This window comes from Callionymus lyra, chromosome 6 (assembly GCF_982586985.1).
Source record: "Callionymus lyra chromosome 6, fCalLyr1.hap1.1, whole genome shotgun sequence".
NCBI classification, from domain to species: Eukaryota; Metazoa; Chordata; class Actinopteri; order Syngnathiformes; family Callionymidae; genus Callionymus; species Callionymus lyra.
In genome coordinates, this window is record NC_141823.1 from 18,708,641 (window position 1) to 18,728,176 (window position 19,536).

Here is a 19,536-nt window from a genome sequence, read left to right on the forward strand (position 1 = left end):
ATTGTTGAAGGCTGATTTTAACCCAAATATATGCAGATTGTGTCATATTTTAAAATTGGTCAACATCTAGGGGTAGGTATCGAAACTCTATCCCATAATGGCACCGGTTCTGACATAAATGGTAACCAGACTGAAAAGTAATGCAGATTTAGGTTTCTCATTTCAGCTCGTTTGTCTGTTTCTGCTATAATTTTACATGCTAAAATGTATCTCAAAAATATCAACATTTATTTAAAAATATACTCATCACTATTAGTGTGGTTCAGAGCAATACGCAGTACTCAGCATTTGACCTTGGCTCAAATGCTCGCAATGTTGCTCCAGAAAATACCTGTAGAACATAAGTTTATGACTGTGATGAAAACGAGTTGTTTAATTCGAACATTTTATTCAGAAATTATACTATAGAAGTATAGGTCTGGCACCAGTATAGACTAAAGTCTATTAGAAAGCAATTTCCACCTCTACTTTGTTTTTCCTCCTAGAAGAACATCTTCTTCCACATTTTTAATATACTTCCATCTGCATGGATTTCATCCGGTTTTTTTCCCCCAAAAATTGTGGCCATTTAAAATATTTGCTTTCTAGATAACATCTGTGAGTTACGATATCAACATGTATAGTATTTGATTTAATGATGGATTTTGAAGCAACTAAAATTTATATATATATTTTTTTTTAACCAAATTGTTTTTTAAATCTCATGTGACAGGCCACATAAAATAGTTTGGCGCCCCCAGGTCTTCAGTTCGACACATGTGTTTTATGGACTCACGGGGTCTACAGAGTAGCAACAGGGCAACATTATAGTCCCAACCTGATTGATAGAACTGGCTTTTCACCACGATGTTCCTCACGTTCTAAATAAGACAACCACCAGTGTGCCAGATGCTGTCTTTTTGTCAGTCTTGTAGGAGTTCTCGTGTAATTACTCCTCGAGATATCTCCTTAAATAGATGCTCACGTCAAAACAAAGTGTTTGTTTCCATGTGAGGCTGATAAAAGACAGTTGCTTGCAGTGGGTATGTGTGTGTGTGTGTGTTAGTGTGTGTAGTTGGAAGTAGGTCATTGATTTGCAACTTGGACACTGATTATATGCTGGCCTAGAAATGGGCTTTAATCTGTGTCTCATACTAAAACAGCCTTTGATAAGTGGATGTTATTTCCAGGCCTTAACAACAGAGCATCACAATCCAACACACAAGCACATATTTGATATGTCTGTCAAAACACGATATGTAAAGAAAGCTTTCATGAATACCTTGTTTAGTCCAGACTCCTGGATAGTCAAGTCAAATAATGAGAGAAAATGTCTCCCGTTTTATCTCAAGACCCTTTTGAGTTTATGTGGTTGGACGTGGATTACCAGAAGCCACATAGATAGAGTTTGACGTTCTTCTAAGATGGAATAAGCAAATCGTTAATTGGCAAAAATTACGGATATTTATACCATCAAGAAAATATAACGTCTGAAGACGATACTAGCCGGCGAAAGTACTAAAAGGAGTTTCCAAAATATATCATCTATTGGTAACCATTTAAAATGATACCATCATTGACAGTAGATGTTGCTGTAGAACTTTGGGAATAGTTACACCCAACAAAGATTGGGGTGTTAAATCATTGAGAGAACTTTTTTCTTTTTAAATAAAATAAAGGTAGATTAGACTTTGATAATTACACCATCCACCTTAAACTAAGTGTGTTAAACCATCTGTGTGGTCCTTATTGAATCAACGCTGTTAGGTACTTTGTCCACATTTAAAACCTCCACTTTGGAAGCAATTTTCTTTCCAGCTGTGAGTGTGCAAAAACATTTACTGTTAAATGTTTTTTGTTTTTTTGGTCCAGTCTGTAAAACCAGCCTTATTCCCATTTAATTCTTTATTGTAAAGTGTTGTTTTTATTTTACGACTTTCTCTTTTAGTTTTTCTGCCTTAATTACTTCATTTTAATTATAACTTGATGTAATTATTTTCTGGATCATATGTTGAATTTCTTAGCCATCTAAAAAAACGATGTGTTTTTACCTGCAATGAAATGTTAAACACATTTCATTGCAGGCTTTTACTGAAAGCTGAGTTTTTCTTCCCCCGACAGGAACTGGCCAATTTCCTGAACGTGTTTCACATGAAGGAAAACCTGACAGACAGGAGGTCAGAGAATTCTCCCCAAACTTAATGAGCGTTTAAATCTCTGGTTTTCCTCAACCCAGTTTATGCTCCATCTCTTGCATTCTCAATCCTGTTAGCAAGAATGATTACTTCTATGCAACTGAACCCCTTTTCTAGAATTGTTGAATCCAAATTAATAGCTTTCTTTAAATATTTTTTTAAGTGAATATTAAAACGATTTCCAGGAAAGTCAACAGTTCAGATCATGCAAAAGTAACAATTATTTTACATGTATTGAACAAACCAATTGATAGTCAATGAAGTGAGTATCTCTTCTATATTCTTGACAGCGGTTTAACATGTCTTTCCAAGATCCTCCGCTTGTACTGTATCATACGTCTTCATAACAAGCCTCGACATTGTGTCTAAAGAAAGTCCGTCCAAATGTCTGGAGGGTGATCAAGAATACCTTGGACCAGAAACAGGGGTCACTCAAGAGGAGAGTGAGAACGGCCCTGTCAGCAAATGTGGTTCTTCCACTAACTAGAAGTCATTTTGGCCTCAGTAAAGGTTAACCCTGTGACTCCGAGAGACAGGAAGTGAACGCAGCCTGCACTCCACATCCATGACCTCTAACTGGAGAACAATCATGGCCCTGTGACAGACATTCAGTCGGACGACAGGATGGGACCGGAGAGGGAGGAGTGAGGAAAAACATGAAAAAGAGGATTATGAAAGGATATAACATCGCTTAGCTAAATATTTATTTATTGTATTTGAATATTCTTAATATATCTGACTATAAGCAATATAAGAAGTTGAAGGGGTAGGAATCTAAATGTTTACTTAAACAAAGAATAGAAATCAGATCTAGTTTAAAGTCACACGTTTTAACTTGCAAGGAGGAAGTTAAAAAATAATTCACGTGTCTGTCTGAATCCTTCCTGAAGCACAGAGCTGTTGCTGTAATCTCGTAAGGTTTAAACCAAACACAGATTTCTGTGACTTATTATCGTTCAATGTCGAGAATTAGCTGTTCAGTCAGAGATCGGTTACTGACGCTCTTTACTTTAACACACAAGCAGTGATAATAAATACAATCGGAGAGATCTAATTTGTGGTAAAGTACATTCGATAAACATAATTTAGCTCAGGACTTAACCATCATCAATTATTATACAAATGGACTTTGCTAAAATAAGACAAATGAAAAAAAAGTTGATCATTTAATAGCTTTAATTTGATCTCTTAAGTACGATGGGAGTGACCCACGGTGCTGCCATTAGCCGAGGTGTAATTAAAAAAAAAAAATGTAAAACTTGTTTATTTAAATAAAAAAGGTTCAGGAAAAATGACAGCTGTGATGGAATTTAAAAGAGTCAGGAAAATGAGTGACCTGATTTGTGAAACTTTATATAGCAATTGCTGCAAGACTCGTTTGTAATGAAACAGCCAAAGGCCACAGTTCCTGTAAAATACAGTCATCTAGTGTTGTTTAATTCAAATTCAGCCATTTTTTGTGTCATTTAAATGTTCTTAGATGGTGTTGAGTTGCTTCTAAGACTCTAAATCTGTCATGTAATTCCATAAACCCTGATTAGATAGAGACTAAATTGGTTTCCTGGCCCTTTATAAAGCTCTTGAAACTGAATCTTTTTTTCTGTGTGTGTGTGTGTGTGTGTGACTGTTGCGTGCCACAGAAAGTCGACTTACATAAATGATTTGCGGTGTTGGTCCGTCAAGCGTATTTTCATTTCTTCCTTGAGGAGGTTGACCCACTTTTTGTCCGTTAATGAGTTTCCTTGAGTGATGAAAAGTACAAACTGTAATCCAATTTGATGAATGTGATGCCCAAAACTACGTAGGCTTGGATGTTTAACCGTCATGTATCATGGTTATCCATCCCTGTGGTCTCCTAGCAAAAGTAATTTTGTGTTGGATATTGTTCATTAGGGAGTCATTTGATGACAATACCTGAACTCACTCATCCTTCATGGCCTGAGTCACTTTTTGCAATCTAAAGTTAAAAATGCATTGATTTCTCTCGAATAAACAACATATTAAAGTGACATCTGGCTGTTGATAAAGTGTAATTAAATATATTAAATCATAAGATAAGATAGGATCAAGACGCAGTAGTGGTTTTAGTGACCTGTCTGACTAATATTACCTGGTCTTATTCTCCACCAGCTTTCATTAGCTTCCTTTTCCTTGTAGGTAGTTCTGTTTTAAAGGGTTTTGTCAATCAAGTCATTTACTACGGCTGCATGTTGAGGCTTTTTTTTTTCCGTTATTCACCATTGTAAAAGCTCAAAAGGTACCAAAGCCAGGCAGTGGCTCCCTCCATCTTGTGCAAGGTTTACTTTGGCACAAACTGCTTGTTCACAGCTCTTGAAAAAAAAAAAAAAAACCTGGCAATGTTTGTGCTTTGGCCGTCTTTGTTGGTCCCAGTAGACTTCTCAGCTCTCCAGAAATGTTTGTCCAGTGGTGGCCTGGGATTGATCTGGACTCTTTCCACTCGTGGCCGGTACAAAAACTAGACTTCATCAACAAGGAGCCATTTACTCCATTAGCCTTAACGTGTACTAGGAAAAGAAAGAATTGCGGGTGGATCGCATTAATACGTTGGAATATGTTCTGTTTGTAGCGTGTATGTGTTGACTCTCGCCTCTGCGGCCATTGTGTCAGCCGAGCAAGCTGCTTGTTTTCAATCCATTATTGACTAATCTCATTAGCCGAGGACCCTAACGCTGAATGAGCCACAGACACCAACCTTCCCCCCTTCCTCTAGTTCAGGCCCCGCAGAGTCACTCAAACATTTGGATTAGGATTCGATAACATTGTAATTATAGCTGTTTGATATACTCGATTAAATGAATTGTTTGAGTTACCTTAGTTTGTTTGAATTTCACGGTTTTATCGTCGGCTTCTAGTGTCAATCAGATCACTCAGCAATCTTCTTATGTTTGCTTTGCGTCGTCTAATCCCGGTTTATGTCCCTGCGTGGGCTCCCCACAGAGTCAACGCTTCAGCTCGGGCTGTTTTTTCGTGTCACTATGCAATTACAGCCCGGAAACAGTAGTAGATGATGAGCTTCATCATTAAATGTTTTGTGCTACTAAAAACTGTATTGACTAGCTGAGAAGCAAGATGATGGGAATGACCTCTAATGCATCATTATTTAGCATTACATGTTTTGTTGTCAAGCATGATATATTTTCCCATAAGTCCTAGTTAGCTAAGATTTGGTTCCTAATTAAATTGCAAAGTGGTCCATGGCCTCACCTCTTTGTCTCCTGTTTGGTTGTTAATGGAAACCTTACTTGTAAAAGTTGTCTTTTTCAGCACTAATCTGTGCATTTGTAAATGCATCCTTAAGTGCAATAATGCTATAGTTTTGTGTTGTTTTCATACTCTCTCTTTGAGTTTGATGGAGTCTACTGACTCCTTTAAGAAACATCTTAAGATGTTTTTATTTGTTCAGGCTTTTCCTTGATTTTCTGGAACTCCTGTTGTGTTATCAGTTTTATCTTGCCCTTTAAAGTATATATTTTATTGAAATTTCTCCAAAGAAATGTCAACATGAAAAACCTTCCTGGTCATTTGACTTTGACAGTAGCAAGGAAGAAGGATTGTTGACAACGTTTAAATATAAAAGATGTAAGGAGCCTACTTGCCCATATAAAAGGTAGATATTATCAAAGAAAACAGTCACTATATGGGCTGATAATGGCAGTATCAAAATGCCACTGTGGTACCCTAAAAACTATGTCACCAGAGGAATGGTTGATAACGTATGAAGAAATCATTTGGCGAATTTAGCCCAACCCCAAAAAAGTAAACAACAGAAGCTAGCATAAGATTGTGTCCTCACTCTCCGTGATTTTGACTCAATAAACACTCGATATGCGATATGACGGTTAACTATTATCATTTGAATAAAATCTTTCTCTCTTGAGCTGTTGTAAACGACTCTGAACCCACCAGTTCCTTCATGCTTCTTCTGTTGTTGCCTATGATGGCTCTGTTGTCTCAGCAATTTCAGGCATAACTGCTGCTCCCCCCTTCTCTGCAATCATTTGTTATCATGGAGGAGTGACCGTTATGTCCACAAGCTCTCTGAACGCAGAGATTACTTTCAACTAGCCGGCGCTGCACTCGTTTATTTGTCCGTTAGTCAGTGTGAAAAATGACATTTTTAATCGTTTTCCTTGAGACTTTATTTTGTCTCTGTAATTGGAGAAACATATGGTTATTTTTTTCCTTAATTTCCTTCCTTCTCTTTTGATAATGCACCAGTTTGTGTCTCGGTCTGAAGTGTTTCAGCAGTTTGTAAAGCCTTTAGGCACAGTCAAAATTAATGGTGAACTTTTCTTATCTGGTTCAGATCAGGTTTCAATGTGTGTGTGTGTGTGTGTGTGTGTAAACAGAGCGTATATTTGACGGAGGAGATTTTAAGCGTCGGTTGTTGGCCAGGTGACACGGCTCTGCAGCAGGGAGGAAACACTGCAGAGAGATAGATTCATGACCCAACCTGGCTGTAATTGCTGATGTTTCAGCACTTTCAGAGGACTAAACGGCAGGATAGAAAATATTACACTTCAGGCAGCATGAATTTCCTCCAACTGCTCACTTCAATCCCCCCCCCCCTCTCTCTCTCTCTCTCTCTTTCTGTCTCTCTCTCGTTCTTTGCTCTTGTTTTTGACACATCAAAAGATCGGAAGACAAGCAAGATTCAGTGTTTTCATTTTCCTGTCAAGCTCCTTTCACCCAAAGTGAACCGTGGCGGTAGAATTGTCTTCCTGTTTCCCCAGATACAGGTCGATCATAGCACTTTTGGGCAGACGTACATGTGTTTGAGGCTCGTACGGGATTGAATAATAAGACACTTTATTAGGCTAACAGTTGATGAAATAATGGGCCCATCATTGTGTTGCACCATCATCATTAAATGTTAGGTAGGGTCGGGAGATTTAATTTTTCTAGAAGACATTTTACTCATTTTTTATGGATCATTTTTTTGGGGGAAAAAGGGTTGAAAATGCAGTTTGCTCACCATGTTTTGAAGATTATCTACAACACCTTCAACTGCCTATTCTATACTATTCTATACTATACTATACTACACTACACTACACTACTCTATACAATACTATACTATACTATACTACACTACACTACTCTATACTACACTACACTACACTACACTACACTAAACTACACTAAACTACACTACACTACACTACACTACTCTATACCATACTATACTATACTATACTATACTATACTATACTATACTATACTACACTACACTACTCTATACTATACTACACTATACTATACTATACTATACTACACTTCTCTACACTACACTACACTACACTACACTACACTACACTACTCTATACTATACTATACTATACTATACTATACTATACTATACTATACTATACTATACTATACTATACTATACTATACTATACTACACTACACTACTCTATACTACACTACACTACACTATACTATACTATACTATACTATACTATACTATACTATACTATACTATACTATACTATACTACACTACACTAGTCTACACTACACTACACTACACTACACTACACTACACTACACTACTCTATACTATACTATACTATACTATACTATACTACTTATACTACACTACACTACACTACTCTATACTATACTATACTATACTATACTATACTATACTACACTACACTACTCTATACTACACTACACTACACTACACTACACTACACTACACTACTCTATACTATACTATACTATACTATACTACACTACACTACACTACACTACACTACACTACACTATACTATACTATACTATACTATACTATACTATACTATACTACACTATACTATTTTGTGTTGCTTAAAAGACCATGAACATTTAATGATAATCTGTTGACTCAAATAGTTGGTTTATACACGTAAACCATGAGAGGATGTTTCAGCTTCCTGTAGCTGCTCATGACGAAATAAGGTTTTAAAATAGTCCTGGAGGTGTAGCGGGGGAAGCGTATATTTTCTGTGATAATAACGTTTCAATATTCAGTCAAAAATAAAACTCTCCAAGATTCTTAGAGTCACTGTTTAAAAACTGTTTTCTTGTAATGGCTCAAATACTTATCGAAGTGTTCACTGAAAATAAGGACAATCGTTGGGAAAAAAATCTCCCTGAAATGTTTGTAATAGCAGTGTTGATTGGCCAATATAAGAAATTCTCATTGAAGGTGAAAAGACTTTTAAACAATTGAAACAAAAAAAAAACTCTGCCATGCAAAGTAGACAGATCATCGTCTTGGTAAGCACTACATCTCTTCGTGTCTGGACCCTCCCCTCACTCGCACATGGAATTACAGCTGTCTGACCTCTACACCCTCCCCCCCCTGCCATCACACAGAAGACCCCCCTGGCCCCATAGACACGCTCTGCTCAGTACAGGGGGGGTGGGGAGGGGAGGACGGAGGAGAAGGAGGAGGAGGTCTGACCACGCCAGTCAAAAAGCCGTCTCCTCTCAGCGGATCAAGCATCCGCCAGTCTGGTAATGTGTTGTCATTGACCAATTAGGGAATCCAGATCAAACAAGCTCAGGCAGCAGCCTCTCGCTGCCCGTCTCTAAGTACTCTGCTCTTTTTAATTGAGCACATTTGTGGAATCAGAGGCTTCTCCCCGGGGAGACGGCACGAACTAGCAAGCTGCGAGCACACGGGCTTATCGCACAATCTGCTGATGTGAAATAATATATATTTTAACGCGGCGCCGGCAGGTGGTAAAGGTGCGGGTCGGACAGATCTCTGATATGTAATCATCGGTTTAGAAAAGGGTAATAGGCGAGTATGGGTATTTACAAATGTGTATCGGGGACATACTTCGAGTTTGAAAGAGCGGTTTTTGGTGTAGAAATGACTTGGTTTGACGTGTTCATGGAACAAATTCTAAATATATTTTCTGATTTCCATGAATCATTTTGCTAAAGTTATCTGTTAATATTGGTTTTTCTCTTTGTAAAAGCAACATCCTTGGTAGAGATCGAGGGTTAACAAGGAAACTGCGTGAGGTACCAACTAACCCGCGTAACTTTAGCTTAGCTTACCCTCGGGTTTAATCGCTTTTCTGGTCGATACAAAGGTCACGCGTCTCATCCCAGCTGCTTACACCTGTGATCATCCACCAGAGTAGATGTGTGAACAGGATGGATGGAGGAGTCCAGCTTCTGCGGATGATTCTGGGTTCATTGAAAGAAGGCGGCGTGCTCTGGTTCTGCAAGACTGTTGGTTGTAACGCTCACACTATCTGATCGGCTTTCGGAGGGATTTTCTTTCATTAGCGTCACGAAAAATTGAAGACAAAATCATAAAAGAAGCTGTTGTTAGAGTTACAGTTTAATGCATGTTCTATTCAAACCACTCTCTCTACATTTGTATCGTATCAGCCTGAAGCACTTTTGGACGTAACAGTTCGTAATGCGACGCTTCAATAGTGTGTCACTGGTCATGCTGTTTCTTTCCATACTGCATCTGACCCGGGCTTGAATGTCTCACCCTCTGCGTCAACCTCCTCCCTTTTCAGTTGCAGTCACAAATGGTTCAAGGGTCAGTCGCACAATGGAGACAGGGACGGCCTCCGTTGGCTTGTCCAGACAAACAGGCCCATTAAACACTCAACAGTCAGCGGCGGCCCGACACTGAATACACTTGTAAGACAGCAAACACACAAACACCAGCTCCTCGCCGCCATGTATCTCTGTCAATCCTCCCACCATTACCGCCCGGTCCTCTTTTCTCCCCCGGACCCCAACATGGCCTCTCGTGCTCTGGGAAGGCAGCTATTTTAGCAAAGTGGATTACATCAGGTATGTCAGGCGGGACCTGGATGTGTTACAAAGTGTTTTATTGTTTCTGTGGCTATAGGATTACTCAAAGTACAGTAGAGGAAGTGAACTTATTTTTTGCCACATTTAAAAATATAAACTTGTGTTTGCTAACATCAGGCATTTTATGATGGAGTCACATGGTCATAATCAGGTGAATGTGGCGATACCATATGTATCACCATACAGTGGTAACAGTACAATATATTGTGATTATGTAGTAACAAGGATATGTTTATAGTATTGTCGAGTACTTGACAACATGACTCTTGACGAAGTTGTTAATGTTTTCATTTCAAAACCAGAACATGTAAAAAGAAAATCAGCTTTAAAAGCTGCTGTAGCCGACTGTATCCTCTCGTCCTCAGTCATCGCTGGGATCTTGCGGAATTTTATTTCGCTACGGAGGACGTAATCACTGCTGCCATCTAGTGCCTGGGACTCGAATTGCAACAGAAAGATTGACAAACGCAGTGAATATTTGAATATATTTTTAAAATTTATTTACACACACTAAATATAAACCATTACATCATTTTCATGAAAATATTAATTTTAAAAAGCCAAAAGAAAATTGGAGAAAAATCAATACAGCTCTGTTAAATATCTATATGAAATATTGCAATATAATAATAGTGGGGGATACATATTTTCTCACACCCTTAATGTGCAAGTATGTTATTGTTGCACTAACTTCTAAATTACTCGATGTACAGTAGAGGAATTGAACATATTTTTGCCACATTTAAAAATATATATACTTGTTTTAGCTCAAATGGAGCATTGATGGTGTCATGGGTGACACAATAGTACTGAACTGTACTATTGTTACTTTGTAGTCACTACTTGGCTATTAGCTGGTTATGTTTTTGCTATTTTGCTCATGCTGGGCAACAATTAAGTACAAATATAAGGCTGTTAATTAAATGTTTTCCTTGTCTTATAAGCTAGCAAAATGTATGTAGTTTCTATTATCATTTTTTTAACTTTCACAATATTTTCACAGACACAGTGTTGGTGTTCCTTTGTGATAACAAACTATTTATTTGCTGCATGTTTACCTGTTTAGAAATAATTGTCCTACATTTCCGACGACCGACGCTGCACCGGCGTGTTCAAAGTAAACCGTTGTACCTCAGAGAGTGATTAAATCTACTCAATCCTCCATCAGTTTTTTTTTCTATTAGCACAAACTCGGGGCTGTGATCAAAGAGAAGGGAGATCATCAACATTAGCGACTTGTTAGTAACACGCTCGGCCTCGTGTTCCACAATGCAACGCACTCGTGTGGCTCATCTGTGATGTCTCCACCGACCCCGGGGGGATTTGACCCTTCTCTTGCTGCCTCCCCACCCCTCGCCATTAGTGTATGGCTGGGAGGTAATGAAGAGTAGCCGTGTGCAGGAGAGCAGGGATGAAGGTTAAGCCATATGATGCTTTTCATGTTCACATAAACCATCTTCCACGAGGTAGAGATGTAACAAGGGGGAGGCGGAGAGGATGCCTTTGTCCTAGCGCTGGCGATCAGCCTCTGACAATCTGTGTGATGTTTCACTTGGTTAGAGTGTAGATATTGCTTTATGATGCTTCCATTTCCCCGTCTTCCTCTTCCAGCGGCCATGGTTGGAAGGGGGGGGGGGGGGGGGGGGTGGAGGGAGGTATCCAGCAACCCTCCCCTCTTCTTTTTTTTTTGCTTCCTTTTCTCTTCTAATCTGGCTGCAGACGTGCCTGATGGCTTTGCAATTTCTGTGTACTGACTGAAGTGGGGCTCACTGGAATTCAGGAGGAGCTGTCAGGGAAAAAAAGAAAGTGAGAGGGGAGAAGGGGGGGAGGGAGCGAAAGAGAGAGAGAGGTAGTGTTGGTTTTGTATGAAACAGAGTGGGAGATGGAAAGAGACAGAAGGGAGAAAAAAGGGAGATTGGACAGCTCCCGATGCAGCAAAGCTCCTATTTGTATGAGTGAGTGAAGCTGCCCTTCCTCGCACTCGCGCCTAGATCTGCAGACCCGACTGCAGTGAATAAAAGAAACCCATTTCCCAGCCTGTTACAGAACCGCGTGGGGAGGAGGTGTGTTTGCGTGTGTGTGAGTCCATATGTGTGTGTAGCCGGGAATTGGGGGAAGGGAGGCGGCGGCGGCGGCGGTGGTGGTGGTGGGGGTTGTTAAGAGAGGGGAGGGAGGTGAGACAGGCAGTTCATATTATCCTCCCGTGCCAGCTCTGGAAGGAGCCGGGGATTATGGCACGTTCTGTGAGGCAACAATAGAAGCCGGTGCCGAGTCATTCACGGTTCCGTTGCTCTCATGCCAGGCCACTCAGGGTGGACGGGGGGGCGGGGGGGCGGCCGGACACCCGCGGTCGTCCAGGTGTCGCCGTCCGAAAGCTCGACCGTCCTCGGCTCTGAAGGACAGACATCTGTATGCATGAGACCGGGAGCTCATTAATATTATAAACGTCTGCTTATTGTCTCAAAGCACACGGTTTACACTCGTGGTGACCTGCGTCATTGTCAGGAGCTTCCTTTAGCGAGCCCGCGATACCTGTCTTTGTTGCATACAATCGAAAAACTGATAAATGTTAGCTAGTAGGGGTGTGTATTAGCAAGAATCTTGCAATACGATACTTGTAACGATACGATACACTGAGATACCAAAAGCTTTAAAAGCTGCTGGAGTCAACTGTATCCTCTCATCCTCAGTCAGCGCCGGGTTTTCACAGGAATCTATTGTTCATTTGGCTGCAATGGATTTAATGAGTGCTGCCATCTAGCAGCCAGAAGTTTAATTGCAACAATAAAACATACAAATGCCTTAAATATGTTAATTGTAAATTGAAAAAATCCAATTATTTTGCTATTATTAACGCTTTCTTCAAATCTTTAAAACAAACTATAATAGTTATTCAAATAAAATATGATTTGAAAGCCAAATAAAATCGATACAGTATCTTGGAAAAAAGGTTGCGATATATCTGTGTATCAATATTATCTTACATCACGTTTTTCTCCTTTTATTTTTTGGTACCTTTTAAAATTGGCGTGCACAACACACAGTAGGCGATGAAGAGTTGCAGCTCACCAGTAAAGAGTGTGACGGAACCTTCAGAAAATTTGTGGATCCAAATGGGAATTTTGAGCACTTTAAATATTATTTCTTTATTGTCAACATTTCCTGGAAATGTAATTCATAATCTGTCTGCCATTCATTCATTTTCTACCACTGATTCCATTATTGGGGTCACACCCACTCACACCTACAAACAGTAAAGATCATAAATAATAACTTAAATGATTTCTATTCTATTGATTATTACTGTCTGAAAGGTGGTTTGTTTTAAAAAAAAAAAAGATTGTCTCTGAGGTAACATTCAAGACGCTTGTTTCAGTAAAGTTTACTCAGAAAAATAATGGATGAATGAAACACAAAATCTTAATTGTGTGCACAAATACTTAAAAATTATTATTAAAACAAAACTACAAAATTATTGTAGCAGTTATTATTAACATGACAATTTAATTTGTTGTTGTTATTGGATCAAGTAACATTCATGTTGCTTCTTATACTTTCTAGTAAGTAAGTAATTTATATTTATATAGCGCTTTTCAAGACCAGGGTAACAAAATTTAAATCCATACTCAATAAAATATATACTGAAAAGTATATAAGCAATAATTAAAATAGTATATTTTAAATTTAAAAAAAAACAATTTCCCGAAGGAGACCTCCAGAGGGATCAATAAAGTTTATCCATCTATCTTTCAATACAAAAAAAACACAATATATTATAGTAGTGTTTTGTTCAAATTCTGCGTAGAATACAAGTGTAGCATTTGTAGGAAAACGCTGGTCATTCAATCATCTTCCTTCACCACGTGACTGAGGAACAAGAGCTCCTGTTAATGCGTAAGTGAGCGCTGCTAACTATATATTAGCTCATTCACCTCCAACACATGACACGCAAGGACCTTTAGCAGTTGTGTGTTGGCGTGCACACGTCCCTGCGAGCTGCCGGGCTGATACTGATATCTCCACTCGGGCCACCTTGCTCTGTTTTAATAGTGTCAGCACTACTCGGAGCTGTGGATTAGCGTGTGTGTCGAGCTCTGTGTGTATGTGCAAATGGGTGTAATTGTGCGAGTGGTTCACACAGCACTGCAGAGGTGTCGCACCCCTGCGTCTTGTGTTGTTGTAAAGCGTGTTAGGGCTAACTGAGAGTGTCGCTACATGATGTTGGCTAAGTGTGAGCAGGATGAAGGGGTGATATATCGTCATGGTCCGCGGCACATCTATACCCTTAACTCCAGCAGCTAACGCTCGAGTGTCCTTTATGTTTTTAGCCCTGGATTACTTGAGCCAGTGGAGACTCTAGAATATGATGAGGATTCTGATGGAATGACTTTCTCGGTCCTTGACATCATCATGGTTGGTCTTTGTTTGATGTGCCATGTTTCTAGGACCTGGAGTATCAAGCCTCGTGGTGCGCTGAAGCCTCTTGGAAAAATACTACCAAGCCCTGCGGTTTAATACTATGGGAGTAATACTACAAAGTGTCGTTCAGTAATACTAGTAAGCATCACAGACTAATATTGCATAGACTTGCGGGGTAATACTACGCAGCATTGGGGAGAAACACTACGGAGCCTCGCAGAGTAATCTACAAAGCCGAGCGGAGTAATACATCTTAGGTAAAGGTATCGCAGATTAATTCTAAGGAGGCCCCACAGAGAAATACTACAAAGCAGAGCAGAAAACTACATCTTAGCCTTGCAAAGTGATATCACAAAACTTTGCAAAGTAATACGAACAAGCCTTGTAGTGTAATACTAAATAGTCTTGCGGAGCAATACTACGCAACATTGGGTAGAAATCATACGGCCCCTCGCAGAGAAATAATACAAAGCCTCGCAGAGTAATACTATGAAGCCGAGCAGAGTAATATATCTTAGTCTTGAAAAGTGATATTAAAAAATCTTGCAGAGTTATATTACGGAGCCTTGTGGAGTTATACTACAAAGTATTGAGGAGTAGTACCAATGGCGCATTGCGAGGTAATAGAACAGAGCCTTACAAATTAATACTGCAATGTCTTGCAGAGTAATATTAGCCAGCCCGGCAAAGTAATACTACAAAGCCTCTCAGAGTGTGGAGTAAATGTGGAGTAAGGTTACGAAAGAGTAACAATACAATAACCTTATAGAGTAATACTACAAAGCCAAAGAGTGTGGAGTAAATGTGGAGTAAGGTTACGAAAGAGTAACAATACAATAACCTTATGGAGTAATACTACAAAGTCTCACAGAGTAATACTAAGCAGCATTGGGAAGTAATACTACGGAGCCTCGCAGAGTAATATTACGAAGCCTAAAGAGGTAATACTACGAAGCATTGTGGTGTGTCTTTATAGCTGACTCGTGTCCTGGACCCGTGTCTTCTGCCCTGCACACTCTGAGCGCCGGGACACGAGGGGAAAGGAAAACATTGTTTTACGCCAGTGGTGGCTTGATAGTGTGGTGAAAAGCCCATTTGTAGAGATAGGTCTCATCTGTCAGCGAGGCAGCCATGCAGAGGCCTCCTGATTATAAAGAGATAATTTCTACCAATCCTCCGACCGTGCCTCTTGGCTTCTCCGACACACTCGGCTGCTTTCTCCCGTGTGTTCCCACCGCCTGCGACTCCTCTGCCGTTTCGTTTTATTACAGCTCCCGCTCCATCCATATATCCCGGCCCTCCCTTTCAATAGGGGAAGGAAGGCTGGCTTCCCTCCTCTCCCCTTCCTTCTCTCTTCCGCCCCTACATGTGTCTTTTGTTGTGCAGGAATCCACAGCTCTCAACTTGTTGTGTCGCGCCTCATGTGCAATTTGCAGTAAATTAAGCTCAACTGACGCATGCATCCCAGACCCTCTCCTCGTGGCTCGTTCATAACGTGGAGCCGATAGATAAAAAGAAAAGAGCAATAGAAACTCATCATTGTAACGAGCTTTGATCCTCCACCAAAAAAGATCAGCGTTTAATCAGAGCAAACACATTCAATTGAACGGCGGCTCCACATGATGACTGTTTTTCCTTCGAAGAATGTCAATATGTGCTCTCAGGAGCGCGGGTACAGCCAGGAATACTAACACACTCGGTGAGCAAAACCCCGCTCTCCTTTATTTTCCCCCTCATCTTCCCCTCCTTCTCAATGTTCTCGAGATGCCGGGAGTGAAGGAAAAGGGCAGCGGGGAACGGAGTCAGCGAGAGCTCGTCGACCCGCTCATCAATAACCACAAGGTCAGACAGCAGCGCGGGGCTGAGTGCGCCCTGTTAGGAAGCAGCAGCTGAGGATTTGTTGGGCTTGTAAAGGCTTAAAGCAACACTGCACAGTCTTCTTTGTGCCTCGCTGTGGAAGACCACGGAGCCCCCTGCTGGTCGCAGTGCTGTACTATGTTTTCAAGCTGCACTTGCCAACTGTTTCCTGTAGTGTAAAAAACATTTTATTGGGAATATATTGGAAAAATAATATAGTTATGAAAGGAAAAAATATATATAAGTGCATATTTATTCTGTACTTCTGTAGACGGTAACGATACATGTATTTCAATTAATTTTCTCAAATAAAAATTCAGAAAACATAAAGTAAGTAAGTAATTTTTATTTATATAGCGCTTTTCCAGACCAGGGTCACAAAGCACTTAAACAATCAAAACAATACTCAATAAAGTATATAAAGATGATATTAACAATAATGTAAACAAATTCAACAAAAAGTTTGTATACAGCAGTACCTCTACTTTTGCATATCCAGGTGCAAAGACAAAGGTAGATTAATTATATATTTTTCATTATAAAATAAATTAATATAGATTAATAAAATATGATAAAATAATAGACACAAAATAATACAAAAAATATAGTAAGTAAGTAAGTAATTTTTATTTGTATAGCGCTTTTCCAGACCAGGGTCACAAAGCGCTTAAACAATCAAAACAATATTCAATAAAGTATATACTTTAAAGGGCAAGATAAAACTGAAAACACAACAGGAGTTCCAGTACATATTTATTCTGTACTTCTGTAGACAGTAACAAAACATGTATTTCAGTTAATTTAAATATTTAAATTCATAAAACCTAAAGATGATATTAATGATAATGTAAACATATTCAACAAAAAGTTTGTATACAGCAGCAACTATACTTTTGCATATCAAGATGCAAAGACATAGATGAAAAAATGTTTTTTCAGTATAAAATTAATTAATATAGATTAATAAAATTTGATAAAATAATAGATAGAAAATAATACAAAACATATAGTAAGTAAGTAATTTGTATTTGTATAGCGCTTTTCCAGACCAGGGTCACAAAGCGCTTTAAAAATCAAAACAATATTCAATAAAGTATATACTTTAAAGGGCAAGATAAAACTGATAACATAACAGGAGTTCCAGAAAATCAAGGAAAAGCTTGAACAAATAAAAACGTCTTAAGTGAAATAATATAAAATACATTAAATTAAATAATATATATTTTAATCATATTCATTTTCCTAATTTATAATTTGAATACCTCAGTTTCAGGATGACAAAGTGAACAAATACAATATCCCTTGAATTTGATCCTGACTGCCCCCGTGTTGAAAAATAAATAAAAGGTTAAATTCTGATGCATGATCACGATCTGATTCAGAGAAATGCTCGTCCAAGTGGTGGCAGCAGCTGCTCCTAAATGTAGCACGAGAGCTCTTGTGTTGTCTAGTGGACAAGATTACTGAGCTCACCACCAAATCCAGCTCAAGACTCCTCAGTGAGCAGTTTGGTTCAGCACGCCGCCACTTTACTCTATTTAAGTCATTTCCCGCTCTCTGAATGTAATGGACCCTAATGGGGGCGAGTAAGTTGCCGGCTCAGTGGGACACGGCGGCAGGTTACAAAGTGAGAGACGCGCTGGGATCATCACAATGATTTACAATTTCCTTTCAACACCAGCGAGCCAGTGATCATCTATTGAGGAAATGAGAGGCAAAATGATACCAGGGGAACTCAAACTTGACATTATTTTTCGTACTGAAAGAAACCCCTACATTTCTGAATTTATATTTGATATATATATATATATATATATATATATATATATATATATGATATTATATATTTTGATCATTATTGATGTAGCAAAAAATGTATTCAAATCATAGTTCAGATCATCAAAAATATGACTAATTATGATAAATTATTGTTAAAAAAAAGGGAAGAACTGAAAACAAAGAGAATTAAGTGGATTATATTAATATTCGTACACATTTAGTTGTTTAAAAGAGAAACGACAGTCAGTGTTTCTACGGCTTCACAGAGTCATAATCTTCAATTTTTAAATGATCTTTATAACAACAGAAAACATGAACACATCAAATTAAAGGGGAAATATTGTCAACCTCCAAGTCTCCTGACTCACTTACATGTGTCAAATGTTAAATCCTCATCTTCATTTCGAAATGAACGAAAGGTTACGAGAGCGGAGTCCGTAATGACGTAAAAATGGTCTTGACTCCTCCAACTGCCAGCTGTAATCACCCCACACACTTTTTTTATAAAACGAGTCCCTTGGAGGTGGAGACTATCCGGGATTGATGACGTGCGCTGACAAACCTCGATGCTTGACCAATGACAGCAGAGTGGGTGTGGTTATAGTTAACAACATTTCATCTTTAGACAAATAAAAACTATTTCTTACATAAAATATTTTCTACATCCATTTTATATTTTGTTTTTTTAAAGAAATTATTTTTTACTGAATTTCTTTTCACATTCAACTTTACACTGAATTTATATCAACATGATTTTGATGCTGTAAATTTTAGTTATAGAAATGAATATTCAGTATGAAGGCACACATTTATGTAAACAGGGTTTTTTATTCCTCAGTTAGTCTTTAAACGGTGCGTGTGACAGTTTTTTGTAGCCCAAATACTACCGTTATTTCCACTTCTTTAGTGTTATTGAAAAGGCTCTTCAGTTCAAGTGCTTTGTACGTGGTCAGGGATGAGGCCTCGTTGACACGGGAGTATTTCCTCGGCAGAATAAACCTTCAGTAAGAACGAGTGTCAGCTCCGAGGGTGTCTGCAGGTCACAGCAGCGATCAGACCTTGTTAAAAGTGTCACGGCAGCAAAAGAGGAATGACATGGTTGTGGCCTCGTCCTCTACCTTTCACCCTCACAATCAATACCTTCCTGGAACTCAAGACAACATGTAATATCCTCGCAGCGTGGCAGCCTCTCGGGCCATCGAGTGGAGATTTAACACTCGTCTCTTGTTTCTGTGGCAGCACACTCCAGTTTAATGGCGGGCAGGTAGAGAGACCAGAGGGACGATCAACATGAACTCGATTCCGTCGATGGACAGACACATCCAGCAGACCAACGATCGTCTGCTGTGTATCAAACAGGTGAGTCCGAGCGTACGCCTGCATCTCACCTGTGCAGGTGTCGATCATCACCTCAGTGAACTGATGAAGCGTGTTTTTCTCTCACCGCA

General features: G+C 39.2%; 1 protein-coding gene across 3 annotated transcripts in view; it reads left to right on the forward strand.

Annotated features, from left to right (window-relative positions):
• The window catches only part of LOC148077063 (zinc finger MIZ domain-containing protein 1-like), a 59,418-nt gene that overhangs the window by 23,121 nt on the left and 16,761 nt on the right, over window positions 1-19,536 (forward strand). For all 3 annotated transcript variants that reach the window (XM_087794035.1, XM_087794038.1, XM_087794036.1), the window contains exon 3: window positions 19,328-19,447. In XM_087794035.1, coding sequence (XP_087650161.1) covers window positions 19,379-19,447 — 69 coding nt within the window. In that variant the 5' untranslated portion in view covers window positions 19,328-19,378. The remainder of the gene's footprint in view (window positions 1-19,327; window positions 19,448-19,536) is intronic.